General features: G+C 34.6%; 1 protein-coding gene across 9 annotated transcripts in view; it reads left to right on the top strand.

Moving 5' to 3' along the window:
* The window catches only part of HMCN1 (hemicentin 1), a 514,108-nt gene that overhangs the window by 350,432 nt on the left and 140,455 nt on the right, over positions 1-23,221 (top strand). For all 9 annotated transcript variants that reach the window (XM_063794515.1, XM_054673722.2, XM_514061.8 and 6 more), the window contains 6 exons: positions 9,168-9,269; positions 10,063-10,239; positions 10,957-11,108; positions 12,242-12,365; positions 16,901-17,076; positions 19,958-20,054. In XM_063794515.1, the coding sequence (XP_063650585.1) occupies positions 9,168-9,269; positions 10,063-10,239; positions 10,957-11,108; positions 12,242-12,365; positions 16,901-17,076; positions 19,958-20,054 (828 nt within the window). The remainder of the gene's footprint in view (positions 1-9,167; positions 9,270-10,062; positions 10,240-10,956; positions 11,109-12,241; positions 12,366-16,900; positions 17,077-19,957; positions 20,055-23,221) is intronic.

Raw genomic sequence — 23,221 nt, 5'->3', positions numbered from 1 at the left:
TGCCTGGGCTGGAGTACAATGTTGCGATCTTGGCTCACTGCAACTTCCGCCTCCCAGGTTCAAGCCATTCTCCTGCCTCAGCCTGCTGAGTAGCTGGGGTTACAGGCACCTGCCACCACTCCTGGCTAATTTTTTTGTCTTTTTAGTAGAGACGGGGTTTCACTATGTTGGCCAGGCTGATCTCGAACTCCTCACCTCGTGATCTGTGATCCGTCCGCCTCAGCCTCCCAAAGTCCTGGGATTATAGGGGCGAGCCACTCTGCCTGGCCTAAAGCATATGTTTTATATGGAAACTACCTTGAGGACATCTGAAACAATTAGCTAAGATAACATCTTCATATTTGCTAAGTCTGGCTGTGAAGACTTAATAGAAGTCTTTTAGAAAAAAAAATGCTTAGCAATAATTTTTATCTCTAACTCTTTGGAGTAGAAAAGCAATTGGCTTATTTTTTTTCAACCTTCTGAGGCTATAAATTAAAATTATGTTGAAATACAGTGAGCATCAAATCAGACTATCTGATTTATTATGAGATCTTTGTAGGTCAGTTATGGGTGCTTCTTGATCCCAATTGTTTCTTGAGTTGAACGTTAAAAATTCTGAGCTTGTTATTCACAAAGAGATCACACATATAATTCACATAATAGAAGATTCATCCTTTTAGAGTGTACAATTCAGTCAATTTCAGTAGTTTATATCTTTCTAAGATTGTTTTTGTTTTATCTAGGTTATCTAATTTGTTGGCATACAACTGTTTGTAATCTTCTCCTACAGTTTTTTTTTTTATTTCTGTAAGATTGCTGGTAATGACCCCTTTTTCATTTCTGATTATAGTAATTAGGTCTTCTCGCTTTTGTTTGTCTTAGTGTAGCTGAAGTCTTTTTCATTTTGTTGATTTTTCCAAGAGCCAGCTTTTGGTTTTGTTAATTTTCTCTACTGTTTTTCTCTTCTCTATTTAATTTGTATATACTCTAATTTTTTTTCGTTTTTTCCTTTTGCTTGCTTTGGATAGAGTTTTCTCTTCTTTTTTTCTGATTTCTTAAGGTAGAATGTTAGGTTATTGATTTGAGATCTTATTTTTTAATATGGATGCTTGCAGCTACAAATCAGTCTAAGCTCTTCTTTATGTGCATCCCACAAGTTTTGGCATGTTTTTGTTTTTCATTCCTCTCAAAATATTATCTGTCATGTGATTTCTTCTCTGACCAATAGTTATTTAGGACTGTGTTACTTCATTTTCACGTATTTGTGAAGTTCCCAAATTTTCTTTCATTATTGGTTCCTAAATTTCATTGTGCTGGAGAACATACACTGTAAGGTTATAGTCCTTTTAAATGTATCAAGAGTTGTCTTATAGTCTTATATATAGTCTATCTTTGAGACTATGACATGTGCACTTGAGAAGAATGTGTTTTCTGGTGGAGTAGTCTATGTGTGCCAGTTGCGTTATAGGTTGTGCAAGCCTTCTATCTTTTTATTGATTTTCTGTGTAGTTGTTGTATCCACAATTGAAAGTGGGATATCGAAGTCTCTTAACTTTTATAGTTGTATTGTCTATTTCTCCCTTTGAGTTTGTCAATTTTTGTTCCATGTATATTGGGGATCTGTTATTATGTACGTATGTATTTATAATTGGTATATCCTGATGAATTAACCTTTTGTATTTTTTTTAAAGTCCTACATTGTTGCCAGTAACAGTTTTTCTTGAAGTCTATTTTGTGTGATGTTAGTGTAGCCCCTGCAGTTCTTTTTCCATTACTGTTTGCATCATATATTGTTTTTCATCTTTTTACTTTCAATGTATTTGTCTTTGAATCTAAAGTGTGCTATTATAGGCAACATACAGTTGAATTTTTAAAAAACTCCATTCTGCCAATCTCTGCCTTTTGATTGGAGTATTTAATCCATTTACATTTAATTTAACTACTGATGTGGTAGAGTTTATGTCTGTCATTGGTTATATATTTTAATATTTATTATGTCATTTTTTGTTTTTCTCTTTCTCCATTGCTGACATTTTCTTGGGTGCCATTTTATTGCCCTTATTGCTTCTTTTACATTTTTTGAGTTCTATTTTTAGTAGTTTTCCTCAGTATTATAATTAGAATCTTAATAATTATAGTATTTGGATATTTCAACAGTATACAAAAATTTTGTTCTTAATTAGCTCTCTTTTTCCCCTCTTTTGTGCTATTATTGTTAAATGAATTACATTTTTTAAAGTGCCCATTACTGCTTTATATTATCATCTTTTAAATCAGTAGGAGAAAAAATGAGTTATGAGCAAAATATACAGTTTTTACATCTTACATATTTATCTATGTAGTTACCTCTACCAGTGAACTTTATTCTTTTGTGTGTATTAGAATTACTGTTTCATTTCAACCTGAAGAACTCCTTTTAGAATTCCTCGTAGAACAGGGGTCTAGCAATGAATTCTTCCTAGAATTCATTGCTTTCCATTTTCATTCTTCTAGAAATATCTTAATTTCTTCTTTAATTTTAAAAGACAGATTTTCTGGATATGAAATTCTTGGTTAGTAGTCATTTTCTTTCAGCACTTTGAGTATGTCATCCTACTACCTTCTGGCCTTTGTCTTTTTTGATACGAAATTGGCTGTTGTTTGTACTGAGGATCTTTGTACATAAGTCACTTCTCTTTTACTGCTTTCAAGATTGTTTCTTAGTTGTTGGTTTTAAACAGTTTGGTTTTGATGTCTTGGTGGGGATTTCTTTGAGTTTATCTAACTTAGAATTTTTTAAACTTCTTAGATATATAGATTGATGCTTTTCTTCAAATTTGGGAACATTTCAGTTATTACTTTTTAAGGCATTCTTTCTGTACCTTTCTCCTTCTCCTCTCCTCTGGTACTCCTGTTGCGTTTGATGGTGTTTCCACAAGTCTTAGAGGCTCTATTCACTTTCTTTATTCTTTTTTCTTTGATCCTAAAATTGGATTATCAATTGACCAATCTTCAAATTTGTTGATTTGTTTCTTCTTCCACCTTCCAGCTTTCTTCTTCCAGGTGTTGAGTTTTTATTACACTTTAGAATTTTCATTTGGCTTTTAAAAGTAATTTCTGTCTCTTGATGAACATCTATATTTAGTGATAATTCAGCTACTTTTCTTTGGTTCTTTATAGATGGTTTCCTGTAATTCTTGGAACATTCAGTCATCCCTCAATATCCACAGGGGATTGATTCTAGGACCCCACATGGATACCAAGATTTGTTGATGTTCAAGTTCCTTATATAAAATTATACAGTATTTGTTACAAAAAAAAAACCAAAAATAAATAAATGGGATGAATTAAACTAAAAACCTTATGCATAGCAAAAGAAATAATCAGCAGAGTTAACAGACAACCCACAGAGTGGGAGAAAATATTAGCAAACTGTGCATCTGGCAAAGGACCAATATCCAGAATTTACAAGGAACTCAAACAGATCAGCAAGAAAAAAAAATAATCCCATCAAAAAGTGGGCAAAGGATGTGAATAGACAATTCTCAAAGATATACAAGCAGCCAACCTAATATATGAAAAAAAACTCAACATCATTCATCATCAGGGAAAAGCAAATTGAAACCACAATGAGATACCACCTTACTCCTGCAAGAGTGGCTGATATGGTTTGGCTGTGTACCCACCCAAATCTCACCTTGAGTCATAGTTCCCATAATATCTATGTGTTGTGGGAGGGACCCATTGGGAGGTAATTGAATCGTGGGAGTAAGTTCTCATGAGATCTGATGGTCTTATAAGGGGCTTTTCCCCACCTTTGCTCTGCACTACTCCTTGCTGCTACTATGTGAAGAAGAATGTGTTTGCTTCCCCTTCGGCCATGATTATGTTTCCTGAGGCCTCCCCAGCCATGCTGAACTGTGAGTCAATTAAACCTCTTTCCTTTATAAATTACCCAGTCTTGGGTATGTCTTTATTAGCAGCATGAGAACGAACTAACACAATGGCCATAAGTAAAAAGAAAAAAAAAGATGTGGTGTGGATGTGCTGAAAGGGAACACTTTAACACTGCTGGTGGGAATGTAAATTAGTACAACCACTATGGAGAACAGTATGAAGATTCCTTAAGGAACCAAAAGTAGAACTACCATTCAACCCAGCAATCTCACTACTGGGTATTTACCCAAAAGAAAAGAAGTAGTTATATGAAAAAGACACATGCACATGCATGTTTACAACAGCACAATTCGCAATTGCAAAGATATGGAACCAACCTAAGTGTCCATCAACCAATGAGTGGATAAAGAAAATGTGATACACACACACACACACACACACACACACACACACACACATCCACACACCATGGAATACTACTCAACCATAAAAAGGAATGAAATAATGTCTTTTGCAGCAACTTGGATGGAGCTGGAGGCCAGTATTCTAAGTGAAGTAACCCAGGAATGGAAAACCAAACATCGTATGTTCTCACTTTTAAGTAGGAGCTAAGCCATGAGGATGCAAAGGCATAAGAATGATATAATGCACTTTGGGGATTCAGGGGGAAGTGTGATGAGGGATGAGGGATAAAAGACTACATATTGGGTACAGCATATACTGTTCGAGTGATGGGTGTACTAAAATCTCAAATCACCACTGAAGAACTTATCCATGTAACCAAAACCACCTGTATCCCAAAAACTATTGAGATAAACATTAACATAAATTGTATAGCAGTTGTATATAGCACATCCTCTTGTATAGTTTAATCTCTCTAAATTACTTAATTCCCAAAACAATGTGGATGCTATGTAATTAATAGTTATACTACATTTTTATTTGTATTAATTTTTATTGTTGTATTGTTATTTTTTATTAAAAAAAATTTCCCATCCGTGGTTGATTGACACTGCAGATAGAGAGGGCCAATTGTATTTAAAATAGCTGATTTAAAGTTTTTGTCTAGTAAATACAATATCTAGTTTCTAGGTTTCCTGATGGACAGTTTCTATTATGCTTCTTTCTCTATGCATGAGCCATGCTATCTTGTTTCTTAGAATATGTGATTTTTGTTGAAAAAGTAGATATTTTAAATAACATAATTTGGCAACTCTGGAAATCATATCCTTCTCTCCTCATGGTTTTTATTGTCATTTTTTTTTTGTTGCTGGTTTTCATTGTTGTGTCTTGATTCATTAGTGAGTAGACAGAATACTGGCATCCTGCCAAATTTTCATATCCTAATCCTTGAACTTATTAATATGTTAGGTTACATCATAAAGGGGAATTAAGGTTGTTAATCATTTGACCTTTAAGTAGGAAGATAATCTCTAATTATCTGGATGAACCCAATGTAATCATAAGGATTATTAAATGTGGGAAAGGGAAGCAGCATATCAGAGTGATATAATGTGAGAAGAATGTTCCACACACTTCCTCACATGCCCTGCCTGTTGCTGGCTTTGAAGATAGAGGAAATGGCCTCTAGAAGTTGGAAAAGTCAAGGGAACAGATTCTTCTCTAGAGCCTCCAGAAGGGAATTCAGCTCTGCTGACACCTTAATATTAACTCAGTCAGGCCATGTTGGACTTCTGACCTATAAAACTATAAGATAAATTTGTATTGTTTAAGCTACCAAGTTTGAGGTAATTTGTTTCAGAAGCATAAGGAAACTTTTCTATATAAATTCTATGAAGTCTGTTTTTATAGACTTTAAAATACCCCTGGGGAAAAGGTTTGCACTGACAGAACAATTGAATCTGGTTAAATAAAGTCAAATCTTGCAAACAGGGATTTTCATGGAAAGGCCAGACAGGTCAAATAATGACAGTTCTCTCAGAATGGTACTTTCAGGTCGCTCGAAACCTATTGTTCTTCCTTCAGTGTCTGCTAGGCTGCTTTTTTCACTGCGATTATTGGACTATTTGTTTTCAAGTTTGAGCTGGAGAGAGGGTGACAGGGCTAGGTCAGTTAAAATGCCTCAAAACTCACTGTTCTTAATGAAATTTAGCTATTTATTTTTAATAAATACTTTTTGGATTTTTGCAAGTCTTTGGTTAATTTCCCAAGTTCTGAAAAGGTTGATTTTGACAATGTTTCCAACATTTTTGTTTCTTTAGTGGAGGAGTAGATTTTTTGAGTCCTTATTCTGGCATTCTTGCTGACATCCAATCTTTCTTTCTTTAAGTTCTCTAGTGAAGTGAGAAATTGCCAACCCATTCCATAGCTCTTGTATTTCTTATTCCCATCATAGTGTTTTATTGCAGCAGCGACATAGTCTGTCAAATTCTTCAATGAGCACTTCAGTCCAGAAGGCTTCAAGTATTTAAAAAGCTGTTTTGAAGGAATGTGCCATGGACTGATTATTCTTCCTTTTTTTCTTTTCCAGTTGGAAAAGTTAGATAGCTATATTTATAAGTCTTGTGTCCTTAAATATTGTGTTGATAATAGAATTCAGTGCAGAAAACAGAAACATTCTAGGCATTTCAAACAGGTAGGGTTAATACACGGAATTAAATGAATACAAAAGCAGTTTTAAGAGTGAAGGAGGGGTGGTTCTAGGATGAGTCTTTAGGAACAACTCCCAGGACAAAAAAGATTTGACCCAAAGGACATCTACTTCTGAAAACAGACTTTATTTTAGACTTTTCAAAAATCAACTTTGAGTTTTATTATCTTCTTTGATTTTGTTTGTTTTCTGCTTTTATTTTTATTATTTATTTCTAGCCTGTTTTGGTTTATTGTATTGGTCTTCTTCTAAATTCTGGGTTGAGTGCTTAGGAATTTTTTTTCATTATTTCTTTGTTTTTATATATGTTAATTATGGATTTCGATTTTCTTTAAGTACTGTACTGCTTTAGTGACATCCTATAGGTTTTAATATTAATCAATTTCACTTTATTTTTCTAAACTTATATTCTTATCTTGATTTCATCTTTAATGAGATTTTTCCCATGTAGATAGCTTTATATTTTCATTGTTGATTTATATTTTATAGCTTTATTAAATTGTGATTATAAAATACTTTATTGGCATTTCATGGGCTAATATCTCATTTTGAAAACATTCCACTGTCATTTGAAAAACATATATATTCTTTGGTAATTACAAATCCCCAAACACACACATACACATATGCATACACAATCTGCATGGGTACTTTTATTTTTCATATTCTTTATAACTGTATTTTTTGTTTCACTACACAGCCAATTTCTGAGGAGGACATATTAAAATATGCCACTTTTAGAGTTTTTGAATTTTTCTTGCTTTTTAACAATTTTTGCTTTGTTATTCAATGCATAAGGTATTGTCATTATAAAGTATTATTCATGAATATAAATCATGTTGTTTTGTCATGTTTAATAATTTTTGCTTTGTATAGTTGTCAGAAATCGATGTCAAATTATTGTATATCTTTGTCCTGCTCCTTATTGTAACATTTTTGTGGGTTTTTATTTGTGCTCCTTATCCACTTAGATATTTTAATTAAAAATAGTTTTAACCCATTGTATTAGTCCATGTTCATGCTGCCGATAAAGACATACCCAAGACTGGGCAATTTAGAAAAGAAAGAGGTTTAATGGACTCACAGTTACACATAGCTGGGGAGGCCTCACAATCATGGCAGAAGGCAAAAGGCACATCTCACATGGTGGCAGACAAGGAAGAGAATGAGAGCCAAGGCAATCTGATGGATCTAAAACCATCAGATCCCATGAGACTTATTCACTATCATGAGAACAGTATGGAGGAAACCGCTCCCATGATTCAATTATCTACCAATGGGTCCCTCCCAGCTATGATTCAAGATGAGATTTGGGTGGGGACATAGCCAAACCATATCACCCATACAAGTATTTTTTCTTTTTTTTTTTTTTTTTGAGGTGGAGTTTCGCTCTTGTTACCCAGGCTGGAGTGCAATGGCACGATCTCAGCTCACTGCAACCTCCACCTCCCAAGTTGAAGCGATTCTCCTGTCTCACCCTCCCGAGTAGCTGGGATTACAGGTGTCCATCACTACGTCCATCTAATTTTTTGTATTTTTAGTAGAGATGGGATTTCACCATGTTGGCCAGGCTGGTCTCGAACTCCTGACCTTGTGATTTGCCTGCCTCAACCTCCCAAAGTGCTGGGATTACAGGTGTGAGCTACCACACCCGGCCACCCATACAAGTATTAACACGTCAGAAAGTCACTATTTTAAGTGTCAAAAAGCACTATTAAACAATGAAATGAACTCAGTCATATTTATATATTTAATTTTATTTCTGCCATCTTACTTATTTCTACTATTTTTTCTTGTTTTCTTTCCTTCTTTCCCCCTTTCCTGTTTTTGGTAGATTAATGGATTGATGGATTTATTGATTGTATGTGGGTTGAGGGTCTGTAGTGCATTGAGTTAGTTAAATGTAACAAATCCTTAAAATGTGTTTTTTTTTCTGTCAACTTCAGATACTAATTTACAACATCTTTTTCAAACAAGACAGAACCGTTAGTTCACTTGTAATTTTTTAATCCTGGATGTCTCTCACACTCCTTGAGATATTGTTGAAAACATGGCATTAATGTTCCAAGTTATTTCTTTTATATTATGCCTCTCGGACTTTATGAATTCCTACTTTCCAAGTACATTAAATAACAGATCAGCATTATCAGTAATTACTTAAAGTTGAAAACGTACTTTTCTGTTTTATTTTGTGAATAACTTAAGTCTAAATTTTATATCAAAGGAAAAAAACTGCCAAAAACCACACAAAAGTTATTCTATTTTTTTCTGAAATAGCTTAAGACAGTGCTGTCCAAAGATAAAGTAAGATATTTTGAGATGTTGATTTCTTCTTCACTGAAAGAGTTCAAATTTAGTAGACTAATTACTTCTTGGTAAAGATAATTACTTACAAATCAATCAGATTAAGTAAAATAAAAAATGTTTCTTTAACTTTTTTTACTCCTCTACTAATCTATATTATTCTAAGGATTTTCCTATCTGGACACAGAGAAATGTGTGATCCAGAAAACTTATTTAGATTTTTTAAAATCCTGTTCTTCAGTCTATTTAATAGTTTACTTTTATTCCAAATAGGTCAGTGTATATATGTGAAAAAAAGAAGAGAGGAAGAAAAATTATGATTTTAATTGAGCAAACAATTTCAGCTTAAATATTCTACTTATAAGAAATAATTATCTGTTTGGGCCTCTTGCAGAACCACCTAGTCTGGAAGATGCTGGAAAAATGCTGAATGAGACTGTGTTGGTGAGCAACCCTGTACAGCTTGAGTGTAAGGCAGCTGGAAATCCTGTGCCTGGTACATTTACTTTTGAACTCTGTAACTTAATATTTTAAGATTTCTGGGAATAACTGAAATTGGTTTTGAGCATAATATACTAATTACTAGTAAAGAACAGGTTATAGAATACATTTCATGGGTGAAACATTGGTAAGAATATTATTAGATAACATTTTTGAATTTTTATTGCCTTTAACTAACTGCATGAAACAATTTATTTAAACAATGTAGAAATATATGAATACCTTAATTATCTTATTGTCAATATTGTGGCCACAAGGCCCACGTGGTGGTTTATATCCATCTATGCTGAAACTTTTTTTTAACTTAAAAGTATCTTAATGAAGCTAGATAAAATTGTCATTCTAATGAGACTACAACTTTGTTTTGTATATTCCCACCACTGGCAGATTATTCATATGAATCAGTAACAACATAAATCTTTGAGGCCAATAGTGTGGATGGTATTTGGTTTGATTAGACATGTAGCCAAAATTTTATGGATGAGAGGAAACATACAACAAAAAATAGATAGGTTGAAAGTTTGCTATTAAATAATACTGATATATTAGAGATAGTAAAGAATATCTTTCTTCTAAATTCATTTTCAGGACTCACCGACTTGGATCTTGGTGTTTTTCTAAGGGTTACCTTCTCTTAAAAATCAAAGCTAAAGAGATGATTATGTAAACAGATTAAATTCAAATAATAAGTATAAGAATAAAGTAATAGTGACTTAGCTAACATCCAACTTAGTATATTTAATTTAAAAAATTTTTACATAGATCATCTTCTTCCCTTCTTCTTTCAGTTATTACATGGTACAAAGATAATCGTCTACTCTCAGGTTCCACCAGCATGACTTTCTTGAACAGAGGACAGATCATTGATATTGAAAGTGCCCAGATCTCAGATGCTGGCATATATAAATGCGTGGCCATCAACTCAGCTGGAGCTACAGAGTTATTTTACAGTCTGCAAGTTCATGGTTAGTGCCACTTCACCTAGATTCATTCTGGGGTAAAGAAGCATTCAAAATGATTAAGTGCTTCTATAAAATTCTTGTGTAAGTTTTTAACAGAATGTGTTATTGTCATCTTTATGTAAGGGCACAGTGTTCTAAAACTTATAAATGTGCTTATTCCTGATTCCTATTAAAATGCTCAATTTCCACATGCTGTTGACTTAAGTTTGCTTTCAATTAGTTGTTGAAATAGTCATTGATACTGTTAGCTAACGACAAAAAACACTGCTTATAAATGCTCTCTGAAAGAATCATAGGTATTAACGAAATGTTTTTGAGTGATTATCTCTAATAATGCTTTTAAGACGAGTTGGTAGTTAACATACTACAGTGGATGCAGTGAAGGGGGTACACACTTGTGTTCATGTGCACACACACACACACACACACGCCTAGAAATCAATAAATAAAATTCCACTCTGGCATAAAAAACTGATTTTTTAAACAAACTGGCAAAACTTGTTTTTCCTCATCTGTGAAATGGAGAAATTGATACTTGCTCGTTTATCTCACAGGATGGCTGTGATTAGATCTTAAATAAGAGATGTGAAAGAACTTACCAAAAAACAAGCAAACCCTCCAATAAGAACATAATATTGTAGACATTAGATGTAGTTTTCATCATTTGAGATCACAAATCCTGTGATATTAACGTGTCTTACTTTCATTTGTTTTTTTCAGTGGCCCCATCAATTTCTGGCAGCAATAACATGGTGGCAGTGGTGGTTAATAACCCTGTGAGGTTAGAATGTGAAGCCAGAGGTATTCCTGCCCCAAGTCTGACCTGGTTGAAAGATGGGAGTCCTGTTTCTAGTTTTTCTAATGGATTACAGGTACCTTCATTAATTTCTTTGGTGACATTTACCACCTGATTATTCAGTACAGGAAGTACACACAGGTAAAACTGTTGAAGAGATTTAGAGAACAAGGATTAACAGATGCTATTTTTTAAATACACATATGCAACCATAAACACCATGGACACATAACTGGGGTCCCCAAACAATTCATTAAAAGCTCACTGTTTCTAAGAGTTCCCTTATCTTACTTTTAGGTGTTATATTTTGACCATTTGTTTTGGATATTTGTTGTTTTCTACCTGCCCCACTCCACTTTCTGCTACTACCACAATAGATACTTTACACAAAGAAATGTTAATAAGAAAATAGGAATTTTCTGGTAGAATTTAGGTTTAAATGTCTTGAAATAGTAATGAATCAGAGACTACACAGAGCATATATACTTCTACAAAAACATCAAGTAATATAGTAAGAAAAAATATAATTAAAACATCATGAGAAATAAAATTTGAGTCCTAGAAAAATTTTAAATGCATTATACTGTGTCAAAATTAAAAATATAGAAATGCGTATATACCTAATATAAAGTTTAATTTTATCTTGCCTAACAGAAAGCATAGTTCTCCTAACATTATACTTCTTCAGGTTTTCTTGCAAATCTAATGTTTTCAAAATTTGGGATCATAGAAGATCCAGAGTTAATGTCAATATTTTAGAAATACAACTGAATACATGGGATAAAGGATAATCAAGGTAGCTTATTAATTAATTTGGCTACTACTTTGTTGTTAATTTTAGCGTCTTACCTTTTTACCCAAAGAAAAATTAGAAAGAGAATTAGCATTTATTCTCACTCATGTTTCTCCCCTGGCATCTTTCTCTCTCTTTGTAGTGAGTATGGATGAAAGTTGACTTTCATTTGATGCTGTATGTAAAGACTTATTTTCAGTAGTCATTACCAAATTTAATTCCAGCCTCTTAACATCCTTCCACTGAGAAGATGAAAAGGGTATTATATGATGTTTGCCTACTTAAAAATGTCCAAGGGAAAATCTTCCTAAAAGGCAAATGTCAACTGATAAGCCTCAAAAAAATAAGAGAAAAAATCTATTACACCTACCATTCTCAGAGACATATTGGTTATTTAGCGTTCTTACCATTGATAGGTTCTCTCTGGTGGTCGAATCCTAGCATTGACCAGTGCACAAATCAGCGACACAGGAAGGTACACCTGCGTGGCAGTGAATGCTGCTGGAGAAAAGCAAAGGGACATTGACCTCCGAGTATATGGTGAGACATTTTAGTAATTAATTCTCTTCTGGTAGAGATATGTTTGGGTCCTAAAATCATTGAGAAAGTTAAGGGAAGTTGTTGACAATAAAGAACAATGAACCTTAGAAATGATATTACAGGATCACTTCAAATCAAATTCTCTTTCTGCCTTATATCTGACTTTGGATGATTTTCCTTTTTTAAAGTTCTGAGAAAGTAAAATGCACACATCCAGCATGTAGGGTGTTGGTTTTATAGAGTACTCTGAAAACCATGACTGGATAGCAGCTCTGCCATTTAGAAGAGATAATCTTCTCATCACTGAAGCAAGTATCTGTTCAAGTAGCTCTCTTCATTCATTCTACTCAAAGCCATGATTTTATTACTTTCTAACTATTTGTAATCAGCATATTTGTGATCAATACTATGTGAATTAAAGGCTCTTTGAGAAGCAAAAAGTTACACTCAATATAAATTTAGGCAAAATTTACGTTTTTGCCCACTCTCAATGCCGCTCACAATGCTCACAAAAGGGAATGCCCGATCCCATCACAGAAGAGCCCCAGAAGAAAGTTGGGGCCTCTTGATCTCCATTTATATATTATGCTTTTCAGCCCACATTCCAGTATACCTTTACATTCAGAACTCTTTTAGACTTTTTTCTGTGGTTTATTTGCATTATATTCCTTAGTTCTTGGAATAAATTATTTCTTTTATGACCTCTTGAAGAGTTTCTGTTTAATGCAGAATGCAAGCCTTCTCCTTAAAGTCCTACCTCACTTCCAAATAATTTATTCTTTTCTGAAATACATTACCTTTTTAAAAATTTTTACCTCCAGACAATGTGGACCATGTTGTCTTCTCTTATAAGTTTGCCAATGTAAATGTATTGATCACAAATAACATATATTGTTATATAATTTTTTAGTAAAAAGACCCCTTGTTACAACATGGATATCGTACATATCTAATGAAAGTAAAAGTTTTAGTTGGCATCGGTACACTAGCAAAGGGTTCTCTATGTTCCCTTTCTTTTCTGTTGCTCCTGCAATTGACATGAGTTCACATTCAGCCTCCAGATTTGCTTAGGTGTCTGAGGTAACAGATAGGTCTATAATGCCCAACCCCAGGAATTTTAACTTCCTCCCTGAATTGAGCCGCTTTTATGCTTTATGAAGAACTGGAAAGTTTCTATTCTAAAATATCCTTTGAGACTGATTCATCAATCAATCTAAGTATGTAACACAATAGTTCTTCAGTCATTAGGAAGCAAGTAGAGGGGTGACATTGGTATTGACTGGGTTTTAGTCACCACAGAAATCTGAGATGGACTCCTTACATTTCTACACTGGCTAGCGTCAAGGGTGAACCTGGGAGATGATAAAAGAGTTGATATTTTCCAGGAATTACAGAAACATGCATCACTGTTCCTTATCATTTGCTAAGATACTTCTATACTACTTTCTTAGGCTGAAAATCAGGATCTTTCTCTGAAATAAAGGTCAAATGGCTAGCTGATATATATGTTTTGGAATGTTTATATATGTTTAACCATTGAAATATACATGCAGCAAGCTGCTGAAAAAGTGTAAGATTAAAACAGGTTTTTAATCTAAAATCAGTTTCCAATCTGTATTCACTATTATTATTATTTGCATAAATTATATTTTTATATTTGTAGTAGTAACCTTGGTGATGTGTGTCTAATTAGAGCCTAATGAATGTTAATTCCCAGAGATAAATCACCTTCAGATTTACATTGTGGGGTACGCTGTTGGGGGGTGGAATAGGGGAAGTAGATAGTAGGCAAAATAGCTTTTCCTACAATTATGAGTAGTTCATTAACATTTTTCTCCCTGGTATAATTCAGAGTATGTTTTGCCATACCCTGAGATATTGAAACAAGAGAATTGAGTTTTTAAAGATTTGGATTCATGTAGTACCTTTTCTTTAAACTTAAGCTCAGACAACTTTCCTGGAGATCACACATTCTTCAGCTTCCCAGCGACGACAACCCTATGGCAACTCTGATTTTAGTAATTAAATTTAACAAACATAATATTTAGGATGAGAAACAGGTCCAGAACACATCCCTTCCTAAGCAACATAACCACAAAGCAAAATAGGGATAATATCTTAGGAAGCTGAGGATCTAAAGGGTAGAACTCTTGTTCTCTTCTCAGACTAAACAAAAAGTTGGAAATGAGAGACAGGACAGAAAAAAAAATACATGTTTTGGTAATATATATCCTTGGCTATAATTAGATTTGCTTCAATTTTTGTCCCTTAAACAAATACTCCATTGTTTTTGCATTTTTTCCTCTCATTTAAAAAATCTGGTTTCCTTTTGAACTTGATTCAACTCATTTAATGTAAAAAAAGTAACTGAAGGAAAATATATTTGGAAATGAATTAGCATTCTGTAGTCTTGAATTGCTTCTGACTTTCACTTCTGCAGTCATAATGAACTCATGCTCTTTTGTAGATTCTACAAATAATCTAAGACAAACATTTTTATACAGTTATGGTTCGCCAAACTTTACCTAAAATTATTTCCAAGCTGTGAAATCAGCTATTCTATTTTGGGCTTCCTGAGTGCTAGGACTTGTGAATCTGTTTTCATGGCATCTTTAGAAAGTGGCACTAATTAGGCCAGTTGCAGTGGCTCATGCCTATAATCCCAGCACTTTGGGAGGCCGAGGTGGGTGGATCGCCTGAGGTCAGGAGTTTGAGACCAGCCTGGCCAACATGGTGAAACCCTGTCTCTACTAAAAATACAACAGCAACAAAAAAATTAGCCAGGCGTGGTGGCACATGCCTGTAATCCCAGCTACCTGGGAGGCTGAGACAGAAGAATTGCTTGAACCTGGGAGGCAAAGGTTGCAGTGAGCCGAGATCATGCCATTGCACTCCAGCCTGAGCAACAAGAGCGAAACTTCTTCTCAAAAAAGAAAAAGGAAAGAAAGTGGCACTAATTGTGCTCACTTTGCTATTTTTATAGTAGTTTTAGTCTCAGGATAATCATGTATCTTTTATGGAATGTGTTACACATCGAAAATAATGTCAGTGTTTTCTGTTTCTCACAGATTACTTTAACCTTATCGAGAGCCAGCTGTCTGTGTGTACTACTAAATTTAGCAGAAGGAACGAAGGAACATCATGAATCTCTGCACAAATGCTCCATTGGTCAATCTCAGCCATTGTGCAGTGTGTTTCTTCCTTTAGCATCAATTTCTTTGAGTTTAACATAAGTCCTGCACCCCAAAACAGTGCATGAAAGTGCTCTTTGGTTCATACCCTTTCCCTCTGTAGCAGACATGGTAACAGAGAAACCTCATGGTTACGGAGGCACAATACTACTACTGTAGTCAAAGTCTGTTGCCTTCATTATCTTGCCACATGCTGGTGGAGTATCAAGCCTGAAACAATGGCTGATAGACTATAATAATATTTTTACCACAAAAATCTTGTTTCTACCAGAACATTTTAGTACAACTTAACCTTTTCTTGTAACTAAAAAAATGCTACAAATATGGCAAAATTTCTACAGCCCTGCATAGTGATGGGGTTTCGTGAAAAATGGCCAAGGAAATTCCCCTCTGTGCTTTATTGGAGTGTAACAGGCTCAATTTCATCATTAGTTTGTGTTTCTGAATTATTATACATACAGGCCTGAAAGAGTCCTTGAGAAGTTATGGAGCCCACCCTCTCATTCTTGGCAGGACTGTACCTAAACCATCTAAGATAAATGATTGTTTACTCTATTCTTTAATACACCCAAGGGAAAGAGATTCCTTAAACTTTTCAGAAAACACATTTCAGCATCTAACAAGCCTTATATAGCCAGGGAATCCTAATTTTAATCTCATTAAAATTTCTACTCATTCCTCTTCTTATGTAATTGTGAGTACGTTGTACAGCTGGTCATTGAATTGATTTGTTCTTTAGAAAGTTGACAAAGCATCATGGAAAACCAAAATGAACACTAAACTGCAAGTCAGAAGGTTCCTAGCTTTACAATCAATTAGTCATATTATTTTGCACAAGGTATTATCTGACACCAATTTTATGTTTTGCACGCTGCGAGATGGGACTGGATGAGCTCTATGATATTCTCCAACTATTTTTTAATGTTGCCTCTGTGACTATGACATTTATTTCTTTTGCAAAAATTACAAATAAATATTGAATGCGTATTCACTCTTAGCTTATTATTGTTTCTAAAATATTTCATGAGTGATTTGTTATCTTGAAAACCGTAAGCAGTAACATCTAGTTCTAGAAGTTTCTTAATTGGGCACTTGATGAGAACTTCCCGTTCTAAAAGTTTTTTAAATAAGAAGTTAGTGAGAAATATTTTTCAACGAGAATACATTAATTAGTGATTTATTAGGACTTGAACCAAGTGATGCAAAGAGGGTATGTTAGAATGATTGTGATCCTATATCTTCAAAAGAACCAATAAAGGTATTCAGTATATGTCCTGATAATTGATGAATGTAAACAGTGTGCTGGCCTGTTTTATCCTGAAAGAAAACCCATCTTTCATGTAGTTCCGCCAAATATTATGGGAGAAGAACAGAATGTCTCTGTCCTCATTAGCCAAGCTGTGGAATTACTATGTCAAAGTGATGCTATTCCCCCACCTACTCTTACTTGGTTAAAAGACGGCCACCCCTTGCTGAAGAAACCAGGCCTCAGTATATCTGAAAATGGAAGTGTGTTAAAGGTAAGGATATGGACTCATTTATTTTACCTTATGTTAAGTTCATGGTTTTGGTATTACCCTATTTAGCGTGACTGTCTTTTATAAGTGTTGGACTAATTTTCTCTTACAAAATTCTAGGAACCCTTTTATTGATGAGGTTTGTAATATTTTAAAATTTTTTGTTTAGTGAGATTTAAGTATTTGTCATCCGTATCCAGAAATGATCCCAAAAAAATGCTTACAGGAAAATATCATAGAAATAATCCAAGGTGTGCCTCACCTTCAGTCTTCCAGCCAATCACCAAGTGACCATTTTAGGTGCTCTGGACAAAGATGCAAAAAAGTCATGGTGACTCACACCTGTGATCCCAACACTTTGGGAGGCCAAGGTGGGCGGACCACTTGAGGTCAGGAGTTCGAGACCAGCCCAGCCAACATGGTGAAACCCTGTCTCTACTAAAAACACAAAAATTAGCCTGACGTGGTGACATGCACCGGTAATCCCAGCTACTTGGGAGACTGAGGAAAGAGAACTGCCTGAACCCGGGAGGTGGAGGTTGCAGTGAGCCAAGATCACACCACTGCACTCCAGCCTGGGTGACAGAGCAAGACTGTCTCAAACAACAAAAAAAAATGCAAAAGAGCATGACACTCTTCATGTCCTTGATGTCTTCCAGTCTCATGTAAATACATAACAAATTAACAATTTAGTTGAAAAATGCAATGAGTACTGTAAGTCTGAGTCAATTACCAACTGGATGGTACAGATAACACATTTTGGGGGGTGGCAAAAGGCGAGGTTCTGGTTGCCAGGATTAGTGTTGAAAGACTAGTGTTTTAACGGTAGATGAGATAAAAAGCAAGGGAAGCAAGTCAGCTAGTTTGGCTGGAACAGATAATTTAACAAAGTGAATGTTTGGAAATAATGTTGAAAAGGTTGATTTGAATGAAATACAGTGTGACATTGAAAGTCATCCTAAGGAATTCGGATTCAGGAGGACAGAAGACCGCCGAATGTTTATAACACTCTCATAATAACCCAACGGAGAAATCAAAAGATCAGGTAAGTAATCTGCCCACAGTTACTGAAAGACAGAAATTGGATTAGAACACCGGGACTATGGCTTCAGAACCCATGCTACTAACCACCACATAGCCTCTTGCTAAAGGAATGTTTATTACTGATAAACAAAGAGAGTCTTGAGAAATAGATGACAGGCAGTAAGCTGGGCAGCTTACCCAAGGAAGACAGAAGCATGGGTGTGAGTGAAAGGGAGCATGAAGGAGTATGTTATGGGCAAAGGATGGAGATCTTAGGAATTATGATTCTATAATAATGGAGCTGGGTGAGAAAGAAAAGACCAGAATCACTGCTGAATGAAAGAGGGATGAGCTAATTGAACTACACATGAAAAAAGAAGAAGAAGAAGAAGAAAAGGCATTGCCTATTCTCAGGGGCAGAGCCCAGCATTCTAGAAAGCATCTGGTAAAGTTCTCAAACCTTAACTCTGACCAAATGACAGAGGGATACAATTGCATGAATGCAAATCTCAGTGAGTACAGAAGTTCGTCACGTTGAGGGGTTTAGGGAGAAGATCAGAGGAATGAAAACTTTTATGGAACGCAATCCTAATTAGTCAGTTAAAAGTATCTTACCTATGTACTACCATTCACACACATCTCTAACAAAATCAAGTAATAGAATCTTACCATTTTGTTTTGCCTGGTACACACTAGGTGCTCAATAAATATTAATCCCTCCTCTCTATTATTCCCTCCCCAACTCTTTCTATGAGACATGCAGGCCTGTGCATACTGACTTTAAGAACTTGGAACCCTAGATCTGAGTGAGCCTGCCACGAATTTGTGACTCTGAGCAAAGATCTTTTAATTGATTGAGTTTCCTTATCTGTAAAATGAGAAGGTTGGATTTTATGTCCTCTTTCAAGCCTAATATTCTTTGGTTCTCCATGTGTGCTTTTAGCTAATTCCAGCTCTATTGTTCACACCAATTGATTAATAAGTGTTTATTGACTGGCTTCTATGTACCCCTGCTAAGCTAAGTGCTTCAAATGATCACTCTAACTTCAGTGATCATTGAATGTTTTAGAAATTATTGATTGCAAACTTAGTTGGCAATAAGTCCCATACTGCTTGTTATATCTTTTGTATTATCTTGTGTTATTACTTAAATATTATTTATTAAATTCTTTTTTATGTTCACATCCTTTATATTCTCAACTGGATTGCAAACTTAAATCAGAAACCATATGTGACATTATATCTCTTTATATCTCCTACCTACAGTACCTAGCACAAGGGTTGTAATAACTGCAGATGGTCAATGGATGAATCAGCATTGATGCAAGTTGTACATAAATACATGAAAAATATTTACTGATACTAATTCATCTGCCAAGCACCAAACTGGGTACTAGAAGAATGAGGCTAATGTAATATAATACTTAGCTTAAAGAAGCTTACAAACCTAGCACGGGAGAAAGATATATGTAATATTATTGGTCTCAAGAATAAGGCTGTTATTTTACTGGACAGTTTCCTAGATGTATAAGGATTTCATATTTTAAAGTCTTAAATGACTTTATCAGAACTTGTACCTTTTCGTTATTTTTTTCTGAATTGTATTTAAAAGACTGTTCTAGACCCTCAACCCCTAATATAAACCAGATTAAAATAAGGTATGGCATAGATGAAAATGGTTGAATCTTGTTGTGTTGAAACTGGGTGATGGGTATATAGCCATTTATATTGCTATTTTGTCTATTTTTTATATGGATGTGAATCTTCAGAATAAAAATAAGAAATAGATCACAAATAGTATTAATTAAAAAAACCCAAGTGAAATAGAAAGTGTGATTTCAAAGGATGATTTTGTTTTCAGATTGAAGATGCTCAGGTTCAAGACACTGGTCGTTACACTTGTGAAGCAACAAATGTTGCTGGAAAAACTGAAAAAAACTATAATGTCAACATTTGGGGTAAGTGTAATCAGCTCTTGAAAGCAAATAATGCAGCTGTGGTTTTTGTGTCACTTAAAATGACATTCATCCATGTAACTAAAACTGATTATAATAGGTAGATGAACAACAATTAGTACATTTACATGGTGCTGAACTGTCCTGGGTATCAGTTCATATAACTACTTTGAGAGTAACTCTAGATGAACTTTCTTGTAACTTAGATGTTGAAGGATTCTCCTCATCTGCCTGAGTAATAATGTGCCCTTTGTCTTCCACAGCCAGCATCTCGTAATGATTGGGCCTTCTCTAGTAACTACTGGTGGGTTCGTCAATGGAAAGAAAATAAGCCAAAAGGCCAAATTATATATGTGAACTGTGTGTGTGTATGTGAGAGAAAGAACATGGGCGCTTGCGTGGTGGGAGATAGGATTACTATGATAATCAGGGAGAAAAGCTATTCTAAGTTGAAATTTTACCATTTGTTACTAATTAAGGTAATTCTCATAAATAGTCACAACTTGAGTCTCAGCTGTGGCTATCAGCTAAAAAGCATTCCCATTTCCAGTATACTCACCTGTATTTCACATACTTTAAAAAACTCATTTATAACTTATTCACGCATGTGGTGGGAGATGGGATTACTATAATAACCAGGGAGAAAAGTTATACTCAGTTGAAATTTTACCATTTGTTACTAATTAAGATAATTCTTATAGTCACAACTTTTGCCTCAGCTGTGGCTATCAGCTGAAAAGCATTCCTATTTCCAGTACATTCACCTGTAATTTACATACTTTAAAAAACTTATAACTTAATAAGCCCTCTTCATTTTGATTGTATTTGTTTAAACTTTTTAATTATTGAGATTATAAGCTGAATTTACCTATGATTTATAGTTTATTCACATATTTTTAAATAAAAATAAAACTAGATGAAATAACTTTGTTCCAATGGAGAACAAATACTTTTTAAAATTTTGAAAGCATGCACTGATGTAGAAAATGACTTATTAATAAATGACTATCATTTTTTAAAAATCCTTCAGGCAGGTTATGAGAAATGCTATTATACACCCTGTAAAAATTTACTATTAAATAGTAAAAGTTACTATATGGTAAATTTATATTCATTACATACTACTTATATGTCATTAACTTCTGTTCCTGCCTCTTTTCACCCATTTTCCCTCTCCACTTTCCCTTCCCTTCCGTCCTCATTTCTTTCAGATGGGAAAAATATTTATTATTTATATCTAGTTCATTTATTTAATAATTTATTTAATATTTATATCTAGTTCCCAATATGGACAAGACACTAGGCTAAGTGTTATCAAGTAAAGATGAGAAAAAAAAGAGAGAAAAAAGAAAAATTAGGAGTGATGATCAATTAGAAACTGAGGTGAAGAATTCCTTTTTCATATGCAATATTTGAGGTACCTGTGGACTATGTGAAGCTGTCCTCCCTGCAACCAGAAATACAAGCTTATCATTTAGGTGAAATAAGAGTTAAAAACATAAGGTTGCAATGAAATCACTTGGAGAAGGTAAAAGGAATGTATACAGAAGAGTACGCGATAGGATGGCTCTCAGGTGTACCATATAAGAAGAGAGCTAGTAAAAGAGACTCTAGATAAGAAACTGAGAAGGAAGAGCCTAAGAGGTCAGAGGAAAACCCAGTAAAAAAAATGTGCCATGGAAACTAACGACAGTGTTGTTCTCAGAAGAAAACAATGAGTAAGTTTGATATGGATGAATGGATGGGTGAATGAGTAATATTACATATTGCAGAAAAGTCAAATTAGTCATAAACTAAAAAACATACTTTACAAATATGCAGACCAGTACCTCTTAAAGAAAAGCAGTGTAATAGTGGAAAGCAGAATGCAGTAGATATAAGAATGAATGATAAGGGAAAAAGTTGAGACATCAAAGATAGATTGACTTAAAAAATACTTACATTATGCTTCCATCTTCTAGGCGCTATGCCATGTGTGGACATAGAGCAATTAGTGAGAAAGACAATGATGTTGTTCTCACAGAACTTATAGTTGGCTGGTGGAGAAATATCTTTAAATAGTCAAAATTAAAATTAAACCTCCTAAGAGCTATCATAGGTGGTTATGTAGAAAAGCATATGAGACACGTTTAACTGAGCCCTTAAGGATGAATAGGCATTAACTCTGTGAAGAGGGTAAAAGCAATGCAAAGCCCTGGAGAACACTGTCTGTATTCAATGAGCTTAATATCATTCACTCTGGAGCCTAGTGTGATGCAAGGAGAGAGAGGAGATGGTAGATAAAAAGGTAAAAATAGGCATATTGAAGAAGGCCTCTTAAATCAATTTAAAAAGTATAGATTTGATTCTAAAGGTGATAGAATAAACTAAAGGGATTTAAAGAAGGACCGGATGCTCAGGTCTGTATTTTAGAAGAAAGCAGACATATTTAATAAGTTGAATCAACATGATTAAGTTGATTAGATTAAGAGGTGTGGAAACAAGAAGGGTAAAGGAGGGATGTCTGTGTCCTTCCCTCGGAGAAGGAACAAAGAGGGTTGAGTTCAGTTTTGGACAAGTCAAGTTTGACAATGCTTCTAAGGCAACCAACTTTAGATGTTAAGTAGTTAGTTGGATATTAAAGTCTAGACCTCAGAGAGGGTCTCCATTACAGATATAGCTTTTCAAGTATTTGTATTAATGGAAGCCATGGGGGTAGAGAAGGGTAGAGTTTAGAATGGAGATCATAAATTTATAGTAGTGGCAATCTATGTAATTGTGTCATTTTCTTCTGGAACTTTCAGTTTGTGGTATCAGTGACAAACAGAGTAAACTGTAGGACCCATCCAGAGTAAGGGTATTGACAAATAAGAAGGCAAAAGGTATAAGGTAGTTGAGAATATTGACAAATATTGATTATGAAATCTAAGCTGAGTAGAGAAGTCAGTAAACAGAAGAATAGGCAGCTGGATAGGGGGACTTCTGAGAAGTGAAAGCACTTGAGATTCAATTAAGTCAATGGGAATTGACTTGAGAATTGGGAATAATTAAGTGAGAGCAAAAAGAACAGAGAAGTTGTCAGAGGCCTAAACTTATAAACTTACAGGAGAAATGTTCTAGATGATGGGAAGGCCTATGGTATGGCTTCTGATGGAAAATGGGATGGGTAGATCAATAACTGAGTAGACAGA

Source organism: Pan troglodytes, chromosome 1 (genome assembly GCF_028858775.2).
Source record: "Pan troglodytes isolate AG18354 chromosome 1, NHGRI_mPanTro3-v2.0_pri, whole genome shotgun sequence".
NCBI classification, from domain to species: domain Eukaryota; kingdom Metazoa; phylum Chordata; class Mammalia; order Primates; family Hominidae; genus Pan; species Pan troglodytes.
This window is presented reverse-complemented; position numbering and strand designations above follow the sequence as displayed.